General features: G+C 37.7%; 1 protein-coding gene across 1 annotated transcript in view; it reads left to right on the top strand.

The window, feature by feature from the left end:
• Positions 1-10,796, top strand: part of LOC145774376 (vesicle-trafficking protein SEC22b-like) — a 64,944-nt gene extending 54,148 nt beyond the window's left edge. Inside the window, exon 5 of the mRNA XM_082585614.1 lies at positions 8,315-10,796. Within this exon, the coding sequence (XP_082441740.1) occupies positions 8,315-8,469 (155 nt within the window). The 3' untranslated portion in view covers positions 8,470-10,796. The remainder of the gene's footprint in view (positions 1-8,314) is intronic.
• The last annotated feature ends 3,391 nt before the right edge of the window (positions 10,797-14,187 follow it).

Raw genomic sequence — 14,187 nt, 5'->3', positions numbered from 1 at the left:
TCACAATCAAGTTACTTGAAACAAAATTTAGCTGATGATGAAGTCGTAGTACTACTTGATTTTGCTGAGAACTACTCTACTCATTTATTGTCCAAGATGCCGTGCAAGGGTTCCATTGGGACAACACTCCTGGCAACCCTTCACCCTTTTGTAATAGACTACAAAAAAGATGGAGCTTTAACATTAAAAAATTTGGTTGCAATATCAGATCACTTGGAACATTCAACAAGCACAATGCATACATTCATTAACCAAATAATTGCAATTATCAAATCACTTGGTAATGTGAACAAATGATCTATTTCAGCGATGGTGCTGCTTCACAATACAAAAACCGTAAAATTTTTTATCAATCTTTGCCATCATTCAACAGATTTTGGAATTGAAGCTGAGTGGCATTTATTTGCTACATCTCATGGCAAAAGTCTATGTGATGGAGTTGATAAAACCACCAAAAAATTAGCTGCATGTGCAGTGCAGTCGTGCAAGTCTTCACGCAGCAACCACCAACCAAATTCTCACACCACAAGATCTTTTTCAATGGGAGCAAGATCACATTTCTGGGTTTAAACATATTTGGGTTTCTTCAACTGAAATTCAAGACCTCAACACAAAATTTGAATTGGAAAAGCGATATGCATTGTGTAAAACAATAACAGGCACGAGATCACATCATACTTTTATTCCACAATCATGTGAGTCTTAGAAAATGCGTCGACTGTCAAATGATATTTCACATACCCTTGTGGATGTGGTACGAGGTCAATCACAACCCCCAGAAAATGATGCAAATGTAGGCCAATATGTGGCTTGCAGATATGATTCTGATTGGTACATTGGCATTATTTGTGAAAAAAGCTATGAAACGCAAGACTTCAATGTTCAGTTTATGATACTAAACAAAAGCAACAAATGTTTAAACTGGCCCAGACTATCAGACATCAACAAACATGCTGGATTCCATTTCATGACATTATTTGTTCAATTGCTGTGCCGAGTATCCATGGTTCTTCTGGACAACAATACAAACTGAGCAATGAAGATTATGACAAAATTTGCCATTTTGTTCACTGATAATGAGGACCACGTCTACATGGTATATATATATAGGCTCTACATTACAGTTGTCAAATATATAACAATTGCTAGAATCACAATCAAAAATACACTTCAAATGTTTTCTAGTATATATATATAGTTCAATATTGTTGTATTTTTTTTTGAATTTTTCGTTTGTAATTTTTAACGTTTTTCTCCAAACTTTGACGCATACTTTCTGTAAGAAAACACTGAAAACCATGGATCAATTTTGCATGGTAGGCTTGTCACGTCTTAGTGAATTTGTGAACAAAATTTCGGCTTGCATTAACTGGGCATTCTGATGTTATATACTTCTTCTTCTTTATGCAATTAAAGAAAATTTAATACCAAAAGATCGAACAAAACGATATCGGACAGTGTAACCAAAACACATAAAGATAATAATGTCTTAAACTTTATGCATAAAACGTCTTGCAAAAATTATTCATAGGTCTACATTTTTATTTGTCAAGCACATAATATTGCTACTGTCATCTAGAACACTTTATATAGCCAATAGCAAAATAAAATAATGATCACCCCTACTCCCCTTGAATTTTTCATTTCTAATTTTTAGCGTTTTTGTCCAAACTTTGACGAATATTTTCTATAAGAAAACATTGAGAACCATGGATCAATTTTGCATGGTAGACTTGTCATATCTTAGTGAATATGTAAAAAAAAATTCAGTGCAAATTTTCACTGGGGTCATGGGTAACCGGGGTATTAAAAGGACCCCACTTTTTGCTTTTTTTCATTTCGACCCATGTTTCACATTAAATACCTCAAAACCCCTTTAATATTTTGTACTGAAATTTTCTCAGTTCATAGAGAATCCTGTAAACAACATTTCTACTAAATTTCAGCCAAAACCAATCAAAAATAGGGTCTTGGCAAGGTTTTCAAATTTTGGAAAATTTTAGCCGAGAGCTGGAAACGGCCAACTTTGGATGTCTATAACCTTTGACCTTTTAGAGTGACAATGTGAACAATGTTGTTTCTTCAATATTTGGCAGAAGTACTATCACATGTAAAAAATTTGGGTTCTTACCTAATTTAATTTAGCAGTAATAGGGCCTCAAACATGGCCAAAATTAAAAAATATGTGCCCCCTCGGCAGACCCCCCCAAACTAAATGCTTCATAACTCTCGTGTATCTTAATAATTTTCACTCAAATTTTGCAGGTGTTCATCATATAGGATAATAAAAAGGTGTGTAAAATTTAAGAAAAATTGAAGAGGTTGATTTTCTTGACTGTGTGAATTGACACGGAATGGCTCTTGGGTACTTGTTGAATATGATAGTGAATTTTACCCTGGTGAAGTTCAACAAGTAGCGAGCACAAACTACGAAATTTTAGTGATGCACAAAAGTGGCAGTGTGTGGCGATGGCTTATAACTAGTATACTTATAAGATACATGACTTATAACTGTGTGTGTACGGCACTACAGCAACTACACAAGTGATTCTACTGGTAATGAACAATAAACTTTTATATTAAATTAGTTCATTTTAATATTAGACGAAAGAGTTCACTTTTCAACTATACCGTAATTGTAATTATTTGTATAGGCTGGTTTCAATTAAAGCATATATATTGGAAATTTTAACCCATCTATTAAGTTTTGTATTATGTATGCAATTTTTCACTTCTTTTATAGTAGATTTCTTGCACTATTCCTGCTTAAATTCAGAGCCGTACGTCCGTCACGAAAGTTTTGTACGTCCGTCACGTTACATTCTGGGGCACAGTGTATTTAATTCACACAATAAATTTGTGCAACAACTTTTGTGAGTTAGTTTATTCATTCATTAAACTGATCAAGTTAAAAAATTGCAGTTACCTATGTACAAATCAGAGCGTTTCGTATCTTACGAAAGTTACTCATGATTTCTTGTTTCTCTGCGTACGTCCGTCACGCATGATAAACGAGCTGTATCTGTTTTGTAGGAAGCAGCTACGAAAAAAATTTTGGGGTGATTTCATAGTGGTAGGGCACCCTTTCATGCTATGTAGTAAAATTGCCAAGATTTCTATTTCATCAAAAATTACGGACTACTATAACTCTCTGAATGTTACGTCCGTCACGATGGAACTGCCCTTTTGATAAAGTCCAACAAGATGAAATATTATGCATGCTCGACTAAATTAGAATTGATGACGAAGATCTAAGAATTAACCAGAATTTATATTATGAACAATCAGCTGCTCTCAGGATTTATGATGCTTACAGTGACGATATGAACATTCATAAAGGAGTTTACAAGACAAGGCTGTGTGCTATCACCCGGCATTTTCTTATTATACAGTGAAGTAATTTTAAGACATATTTAAGATGAAAGAGGTATTAGTACTGAAGGCAACACATTAACCACATACGATATGCTGAACACACTTTTGATAGCTGACTCAGAAGTAAAACTGCAGAACATAAATTTACATTCAAAAACAATGTAACTATTTGCGCTTTTGTTGTATTCGTATTCCTGCTTACTTATACGATCAAGCTTGTGCACATTTGTTACAGAATAGTTGGCTTCTTCTACAATTCGGTTCAATTTAATTCAAAATTGCGGCAAATTTTGATTGTTGTATCCAAATCGTGATTTTCTTCTCTATTTAAGATGCTTTGTAATTTCTTACATACCGATATCTCAATTTTATCGTACCGATATCTCAATTAATCATCCGTTCGGTGTAGGTGGCAAAATTGCATAGCTCTGCTTTTCATAAGGCAGTCATGAAAAAGTTAAAAGGTTTGCTTACTTTGGTTTCCCATAATCTTCGAGTGTGAACGAGTTCGCTTTCTGCTTGCGTACAAAAATTTTACAGTTTTTCTAACAGGACTAGTGGATTCTTCACTTAAGTATGTAAATTGCTTTGGAACTTTGATTACCTCAGGACCAGCACAGTTGAGTATTGTTGCTGTTTGAACCTCCTGACTTTTTTTGGACGCTCCACTGGCTATCATGTAGATTTCTACTTCGTACTTCCAGTCTGGGAATATTTGCGCCACATTTGCATTGTGTATATCCAACAAAGATGGTTTTCTCGCGTCTATGTTCATTGTAGTTTGCTTGTCTTCTGAACTTACTCAATTTAGCATTTCATAATAATCCTCGCCGCCACCATGTTGATGTCATCTCTATTTAACGAAAGACACAATCTGGGATTTATTGGGTTTGATGCAGGCTAATACAACGTTCACCTGGCGAGACAAATAGCAACTGAACTGACTGAACGAAGGTAACATAGATTGCGCAACAAGGACAACTTAAAGGTCACATGATAATACGCACATCAGTTCGCGTGTTGCAGATGCAAAGGGGTGACATCTAGGGATGGCCAAAATAGAATACCGAATATAGAATGACCAGTTGTGAAGCCTAACCGGTTTCAAAATGCATGTGAAATCGGATAATTGAAACCGCTTTAATGATCGACTTCGTACCACTCCGTCTGGTCGCAACTAGCGTTGGGCAATATATCGAATTTTCGATACGATATCTTTTCAATATCGATATTTATTTCAATTTCGTTCGATATTTTAACTATCATAGCCCTAGCTCGTAACTGCAAACCCCTACAAAAACGTTGCCGAGGCCAAACGGCAAAAGTTGAAACTGCCTCGGCAATTGCTGTGAACCTTTATTACGAAAAAAATTGTACCAAAACATGTAAAACAAGAAGCGAAAAATATACTAGAGTAGTCTATCACGACCGCACTGTTTGATTTGTTGTGATGTAATAATACCAAAAGTAGCGATAAAGCGAGCAATGCGATACGCACGCTATTACTGTAATTTACGTTAAATAACTCATGGAGAGAAAAAGTAAGCTAATTTTGGGTTGATTCAACGTTCAAGTCAGCACAAATCGATTTAATTTTCCTGGCGGGTTATATTGCGTAACAACAATGCCCAATAAGAAATTTGTGTTTATTTTACATTAATTCGACATGTAGCGACGTTAAATTATTATAAAATAACGTTAATTGCTCAACCAGGTAGGGGAAAGGAAGGTAATTTGATACGGAAGGTAATTTGATACACCCCCCCTACAGAAATGTACAAAAAATATTAGTCAAAAATATTGTCATTAGGTGGAAGATCTGTGAAAATAATGCCTACAAAAATTGCACCATGCAGCTAACTCGTGCTTTTATGGCATAAAATTGTAAAAGTGTGTTTTTTGAGTATTTTCGTAAATTTTTTAAATCATGATTATTTTCGTCTGGAAAATTAAAGAAAAGATCCTGAAAGATGAAACCAAACTCATTTTACAGTTGATTGATAAGGCTTCAAAGGCATGTCACGTTTTTTCTGCAATGTGCATCCAAGCATACAAAAATCATAATTTTATAACTTTTTTTGAAAAAGGTAAATTGATACATGTGGAGAAGGTAAATTGATACAGTATATTAAATTCTTTTTGTGACTGTAATAAATGTTGTCATTGATTTAGTTGATTTAAATAAGTTATTTTTTATTAACGACCTGCTACTTTGGGAAACAGCTATTATATAAGCTTTCGTAGGCCTACACGCTATCTGCTGTCAAGAAATAAGAAAAGCGCAAAGCACCCCCCTTGAATAAGAACTCCAGCCAATGATCTTTCCCATGTCCATCCTGCAGCAGAAGCTTCGCCGCACACATAGGCCTCAACAGTCATCCTTCCACCCAAGCACGCCAACCACATATTAAATTTTCATTTATTGCTTTGCTGTCAAAGGGGATTTCTGTATTAGTTTTACTGTATCAAATTACCTTCCGGGTGTATCAATTTACCTTCCGTGGAAGGTAAATTGATACACTTGAGTGAAACAAATGGACCAGTCAGACCTCAACGCCTATCATCAAGGCGCCCATTCCATCGATATGCTACACAACTTGTGGATAAGAACTTCAGCTGCATGGAAACATGGACCCAAGAATGGAACGAGCTGCCACATATCCCTCCCCAGTTTTCAGTTATGCCAGCACTCTCCATCCCTCCTGGAGCAGACCTCTCAAGAAAAGCATGGGTCACATTGAACAGGATCAGATGTGACGTTGGCTGTACTGGAGCTAATTTGTTTAGGTGGGGGTTGCATAATTCGCCGATATGTGTCTGCGGAGCGGTAGAACAAACAATGCAACACATACTCCACGAATGTCCCATCTTACGACCCCCAAGTGGAATCACTGGTATTCGACAACTGGACCCAACTACCGTATCTTGGCTGCACGAGGAGGCATTGCCAATCTAAGCTACTGCAAGTCAAACGAGAGAAGAAGAAGACTTGAGTGACGTTTTTAAAATTTCAATTAAAAAAAAAAAGTAACAAAAATAGAAAAGTGAAAATGTTTTTAAAAAGTGTGTAAGGGATCAGACTTTCATTTGAATTTAAAATCAATAGTTTGTGTCACGTAATTTTCAGTTAACAGGCAAAAATGTTAAAAGTGTATCAAATTACCTTCCCTTCCCCTACCGGTAACAAATTAATTGCTCTCTGCAAGAAGATTGCCTAGATTTACGTATGCACTAATATAATTTCGGCACAATTGGGATACTGCGAGCAACACAAAATCTGTTTAATAAAGAACTAGCTGTCAGAATCGGAATCATCAGATGCTGTATCAGAGGGACGAGGTTGTCGTGTCATCACTGGAATCAGACACATCAAGAGGCTCATCGCTTGGCTGTAAATCTACACTGTCTTTGCCGTTCGCAATGGAGCATCCACGTTTTGCGGTTTTTGTGCTTTGATACCCATCCACACGCCTCTTTCTCTTTCGCAGAGCTCCATCAGGGTATTGACTAAGGAACAAATCTATGGCTGTGGCATAATGACTGGGAGGAATGTCTAACCCTAACCTTGCCACCGCTTGTGTGGCCTCGGCATTTTTATTGCCGACACTAATGCGCCATTCATTCATCTGTCTCGGCATTCACCTTGGCGCCGACGCTAACTTCGAAGACTGAGAAACTCGTTTCTTAATTACAACAAAAATATCGAAATATCGAGTATTTTTTTCAAATAGTGTATCTTTTCGTTTATTTTAACTGTAGCCTACTGGCATAGTAAAAGCTACGATAAAGCTACGAAAAATTCTTAAGTTCTAAAGGAGACTCAATTTCTCCAATATTTATCATTTGTGTTTTTTTTTACTCTCAGCAGAGTATAAAACTTGCAAAAGTTTTGATGTAGTAGTCACTTAAACGTAACACACTCTTCGAAAAAACGTACACGCAATTTAAACTAGTTAAAAGAAATGCGGTTTGTTGCATCAACTGCGTAGCCGAGTGGTGAGAACTTCTGCGCGACGTTCAAAAGGACGTGGGTTCGACACCGCTCCAGAGCACGCGGCTGTGTCTCGGCAAAGACACTTAATGGCAAGCCAAACTAAGGGGAGCAGCTGACTCGAAGACTATAATATGTCACTTCGCTTCTTCCTGTCGTATCGCAGTGTAATTGTATGTTATCGCAATGGGCGCAAATAAAAGCATGATTATTATTACAGTATACTGTCATTTCTGTAAATTTTGGTAACACGAAGGGAAAATTTATGATTATTCAGTCATGTTCTTTGAATGGCATCATGATATCACCGGAATAATGCTCAAGCTGTTTGCTAAACTGCTGAAGGATGAAGGTGTCCAAATGTGGTATCTTGGACAGACACACCTTTGTCGACAATGCATTGTAGGCTAGTTCTGGAAACATGTCAAACTCATTTCGCCTCACGTAATTTTGTCTTAGGATAAGTTTTTTGTAGAAAGCGGCTATTTTGGCAGTGTGATCAATTATTTTAAAGCCAGAACCTTGCATGGTTTGATTCAAACAGTTTAGCGAATCAAATATCTCGGCCGAGTAAGCCACATGTGCAATGACCTTTTTCTGACCAAACTGTTAAGCCAAGGCCAAATGATTCTGTTTATTAACGCGCTTCAGTACTCGACTGTGTGACACCCAACGCACTTTTGACTGCTCCTGTGTGATCAGCACCCATCTCACATACAAACAAGAAAATAAACGCTGGTTGAGCATTTTAGAAAGAACACAATGGGGGTGGGTTCGGGTAGTTATGGCGACCCCGCGTGAGGTCGCAACCCACAGGTTGGAGACCACTGGTCTATGTAATATATTGGACTTCAGCTCACATTTCATCTCAGAGCACATTTGTGATATGAAACAATATTGAATCATGAATTTCTAATATAGTTTAACTTAATGATAATTTTTTTGCAGAACTTGGCGACAAAGCTAACAACCTTGCAAGTTTATCAAAGAAATACAAGCAAGATGCCCATTACTTGAACATGAGGTCCTCCTACGCCAAAATAGCGGCCGTTGTCATTATTATAGTTATATTCATTGTGTTCTTTAGGTATTGGTGGATGTAAACTTGTGATTTTCAGGCCACGCTCAACTTTCATTGTATATGGCGACCATTCCATGCTCCACTGCTGTCATACTGAATCAAAAGTTTGAGTCTTCAAAGGGTTATGTTGGCAAAAAAATAAACATTAAACTTCTCACAAGTTTAATATTTCGATTTTTCTTATTAACTTTTTGTTTAGCTCAGTTCTTGCAATATCACATACTTTTTAGATGCTTCAAGCACCTATACTTCTACCCGGGTGGTCGTTTTTTATAACTATTTTTAATTGTGTTGGGAAATCTTCACCTTCTGATTCCTCCCAGTAGCCTACCAAGCAGCTATGTTTAAAGCAGTGGTCTCCAAACTTTTTAATGGGAAGCTAAATTTGTGAACGCGAAACTGCCCGAGGGCCAACAACACCTGATGATCGTATTTCGCACAATAATAGATGTAAATTAATGTTATGTATCGTAATTCTACTCCATTTGTATGGCACTGTTTTACAAACTCACCTTCTGAAAATGGTTTGGGCTACCGTGTTAAGCATTTAAGCCACACCATAGCTTGCTTTGGTGATGCTTTCATTTGGCTCGTGGGCTTGTTCAAAGCACAGCTGTTGGGTAGCAACGCTGTCTTAAGTTGCTTCACTTCTTCTGCGCGGTCATCCTGTGATAGCTTGTCAAATGTACCAGCATGTTTTGTTAGTCTCTTAACATTATGCTCCTTACAAACCGCAACAGTCTGGTGACAAACCAGGCAGACACTATTAGTTCTGTTTTCACTGAAAACAAGAAACATTGTAGCTTCCATCTTCCCTGGTTGCAGCACCCTTCTTTATCCACTTCCTTTTCTTGCTTGCTATAGTCATAATAATAACAGTTTTTATATAACAGTGTATTCATCGCAGAATGCGTTGCTCCTTAGCGCTTTACAAAGCAGACAGTGTTAATGCGGCCTTATAGAGGTACAACTGCACATTGTCACCCGAATCCATTCCATTGCTGAGTGCCAAGCAGGAATAAGATTCAGTGTCACTTTTTAAAAGTCTTTGTTATGACCTGACAGGGTAGGCCTAGCGAACCAATGTCTACCGATTCAGAGACAAACACACTAAGCCACTGGAGCCGGTTTATGCCAGTTTCAGTTAAAAAATCTAATCATATATCTGCTGTTCGACTGCATACTCAGCAAGACAACATTGGGACAACTTTATATCGCTGTTTTTTTTTTAATTCTGCGAGAAAGTGCTATCGACCTGTAGCTGCCATCGTTAGTTTAAAAAAAAGCTGCAAGTTGAATTGCAGTAGGCTAATAATCCCGATTAAGTTCTCAACTTGAATCTGAGCAGTTTGTGCGAACTATAGTGGTTATGCCTTGCAAATACGCTATAGTGTACCTAATAATCGTATTATGACGTACGTAATACAAGGCCTAAATCAACAAAGCCAGAGACACTGATTATTAGGACATTCATCATCATCATCCATTCGTGCATACCCGAACACCATCAACATAGTATCTCCAAGCATCCCCATCCCTCATCAAATTTGATAGTTCATGTTTCTGTTCTCCAGTGGCTTGTTCTAAGTCAGTGGTTCTTAACCAGGGGTTCGGCGCGAACGTCCTCTGCAACACTAACACACGCCCTACTGAGTGGTATATCAGCAAATATTTTTGAACCACGCTGAAGTGCCGAAATGGGCCGTTTCGGCGAGTCCTGTTCGGAGATTTTTTGAAAATCCAATGACGCCTTCTGTTTGTTTGGAGAATTTTGCATTTTATTCCACAATATCGTTTCTTCTGCATTCCGACAAAGAAAAATAAATTAAAATGAAATTTAGCGAAAAATGTCTGAACTATTAAATGAAAATGTTTGCTCACATCAACAAAATATTTTAATTTGAAAAACCATGGTTTATTTTTTGTGCCAAAGCTTAGTAACAGAATGAAAAGGCTAACCAAATGTTTGGCCTACAGCTTGGATTGAAAATAAATTATCGGGTACCGTAGCCTAGCTATCCCGACCAGCAGAAATTGCCGTTTTTACATCGTTTTAACGTCGCTAAACGTTGAAATCGTGTAGAAAAGGGAACTTCTGTTGACTAGAATACGTTGAAACTAAAAAACATTCACGGAAGCCCTTCGATTTGTTCCAAGAACCCAGTTTGCCTAACAGTTCATTTTTACATTTTAGTAACTTTGGCTTATTTGGCTGACATCTTTGGTGCTCTGAATCAGCTGAATTACCAAATGCAAGGAGGTTGTAAAAATGTAATAGAAACTGAAGAGTGAATGAGTGCTTTTCAGAGGAATTTCCAGTTGTGATGACAGCGATTGGAAAATAACAACTTCGCTAACTTTCCACGTTTGGACGAGGTAGTAGTATAGTGCAGTCGTGGGAGGTTTTTTGTGGGAAAAATTTTTTATCAAGCTGACACTTTTCTCAAACCTTCCCTATACTACGCAAATGGATCAGAAAAAAAAAACCATCAATCGGATGATGGGAAACCCCCTTTTGGGCCTTTTTTCCAAATGACGTCACAATCCCTTTATGAAAATTTCAAGTTTTTCAATATAGGACATATTATACATCATTTTTTAGCTTTTTCCAAGGGGAATAACTTTTTCTATTAACAAAAACCCTGAAAATGTACAGAAAAAAAGTTATTACCGATTAAGCAAAAGGATAAATCCATGAATTCCAGGCAAATGTGAAATTATTCGTCACTGTTGGACTTATTCTTCTACATTCGTTAACAAGAATTAAACTAAGTAAGCGAAACAAAAATTGAAGCTATCATCATCATCAAAAACGTCAAAGATGTTGCTTTTCTCCTCGTCTGGTCCCGTTTCATCTTCATTGTAAGAGCACTCCTCTTTGGTGCCAACATCGACGTTATGCAAAAGTGAAAAAAAAACCTTTATTCTTAACACTTTCATGCCTGGGCTAGGGCATCTCATGCCTTACGAAATTTTAAACGCTGAAAACCATACGATAAAACTATTCTAAAAAGCTGAAATTTCATGACTTTGTCACAAAGTTCATACGCATATTGGAGATGCTACTCAAAAATTTGTATCTCAGATACTTTTTGAAATACAACGTGGTTTATGACACCTTGTCAGAAACATTTTGCAGTTTGCTCTTTTTAAGAGCAGAAATTTTCTCCTGTTGTTTCTTTATTCACTGGTGTTACGCGCCGGCAGAATTGAATCTTTTATAGAAACATCACCCTATTTGCATTGATTCAACGCCAGTAGACGTCAAATTATTATGAGCATCTCCTTTTGTGCCTCGCCTTGCGTTAGCTTGTGCAGCTGTAACCGAAATGATCGCGCCGCTTTTACAAGACATACACAACATCAACAGACGTCGAACGTATGTAAGTAATAGTTTAGAGTGAGTTTTGTAAATTGTGGTTGGGGAGAGATCTCTGGTTGGGTAACAACAAAAGATGCAATTCTGCGCTGGCAAAGCTCTTCTGAACTGTGAAAGAGTTTGCAACTTATAACGTGGACGCTTCATTGCGAACGGCGAAGACAGTGTAGATTTTCAGCCAAGCGATGCGTCTTTTGATGTGTCTTACCCCATCCTCCGATACAGCATCTCAGTGGCGTAGCCAAGGGGGGGGGTTAGGGGTTACAACCCCCCCTTTGGCACGCGTGTGACGTCACGATATTCGACACGGGCTATTTTAGCCCCGTGCTAATTAATCGCTAATAACGGGAACTATGAAAATCACAGAGCCAAAATATTTTGCAAGATAATAGCCATGTGTATTGTGCGTGTAGAAATTAAAATTTTACCCCACAAAGTTATTGAAATAAAGTGTTTGAGATGAAAAAACGATAGAAAGTAGGTTTTTATTCTAATTTCCCGAAAACAGCTTCAAAAATTGACCGTTCGAACGCATATTTTTGAATTATAACATGGAGTAATGCTAAACTAAACAAAAATTTACTTTTCCTTATAAATATAAGGCATTTTTGGGCGTTTTTACATTACAAAGAAATTGCACTAATATTTATAATCTACCATATAATTTGTTTGCTCAAATATCAAGCAGCGAAAGGTCAACTCTGGTTTGCCACTCTTGCCATGACCTAATTCTCATCGTAGAGAAATAAGCACAGCTTGATATGTCCTATCGTGTCATTGCGAGTGCTAGCAGCTTATAGATACTTTGCTTATGTCGATACAACGTTCAGCGGTGTTGCGATACAACCTAAGAAAATCATGAGTTTGTTTCAAATTGCATTCCTCTGGAATGAATGCTTTTTTGTTACGCAAAACTTTCGCAGGAAATATCGGCCGCTTTACAGCGGTTCACCATCGTCAGACGATGAAACAGTACAAACATTTGATCTGTGAAAGTAATGCCTATCAGCGAAAATGGAAAAAGTCATCCAGGCACTGTTTATTGAAAATGAAGACATGCAGCTCGTCATTGCATTGAGAAAAACTGACTTATCAAACTTTTTCGAAGACAAGATATTCCAGTCACAAAAAAATATGACTTGTGCGAAATATTGTACAAAACAGACCGTATTGCAAGTGTAGTAAATTAGCATCGTCAAGTATAATGGTAATGAAATTGAACCGCACAGCTTTATAAGTAATATTTCGATCAATTAATAGATAGAAAAATACCCCGATTTTGAATAAAACGGTGATGACCAAATCATCGGCCATGCCTGAATAATGCGTCGGCTACCGTGAGTCTCCACAACGATCGATTGTCCATACTTCTAATTAGATTTTCAAAATTTTGGTTTGTCCACGTTGAAAGATTTTTGAAGATTTCCAAACGTGGACGCCCCTGGTGTCTCTGACCAGGAAATCGCCCCATCATTGCCGAGTGTTCCATTCCGATAAATGTCATTTGCCTTTTTTTGATAGTTGTGATGAGGACGCCAGGGGTGCACCCAGAGCGTCTCCACACTTCTTCGTTAGTGATTTTATCCATCCAGTTAATTCCCATCATTCTACGAATGAACCAAATTTCAGCACTGTTGATCTTCTTCACTATCTTCGGGCATACAGTCCACGATTCACAGCCATATAGCAGAAATGACCAAATACTGTGATTAAAATATCTAATCTCATAATCAACGATAACATGATAAGAACAAATCTTATGATAGCCCGTTATTTCATTATGAAAACCACTGGTAATAGCAAATTTGAGTTTGCTGTTAATCTATGGTTTCGTCCCAAAAATGTTGACATTGTATGGCGGAGTGACCCACGTAGAATGGGTACATCATCCAATCGTCTAGACATGTGTGGTTTGACTAATGACATGGCTAGCTGCCACCCCTCCACAAAACTTTCATCTCCCTTGGCTTGTGAAAAGGACAACTCGCGGTTCAAGTAACTAATGGTCATCGCATTGACCCGCGCAAAGTCTAAAATGTAAGAAAATGCAGACAGAGCCCATTTTGCTGATTTCGGCTTGACGCTATAATATGCCATCTTCTGGTCGACGACATCAGTCCCACCCTTGGTAAAATCGTAGAGCTTGATTATTGCAGGTTTTTCCTTTCCGTCATCTTTGGTTACTCCAAGGATTGGCTGCATAGTTGATAAGACCAGAACATTGCGTTTACCGGTAGATTTTGGTTTGACTGCGTACGACGTAACGGTAATGTGGTTTCTCGACTCCTCCCAGTAAATTTTGGTACTGAAGGCTTCCCAATCAGTGAGAGATTTTAACTCGCTAACCCCTTTTCTATTGCT

The sequence above is a fragment of the Aplidium turbinatum genome, chromosome 7 (assembly GCF_918807975.1).
Source record: "Aplidium turbinatum chromosome 7, kaAplTurb1.1, whole genome shotgun sequence".
Lineage (NCBI taxonomy): Eukaryota > Metazoa > Chordata > Ascidiacea > Aplousobranchia > Polyclinidae > Aplidium > Aplidium turbinatum.
The sequence above is the reverse complement of the archived record's forward strand: the minus strand, read 5'-3'. Positions and strand labels throughout refer to the sequence as shown.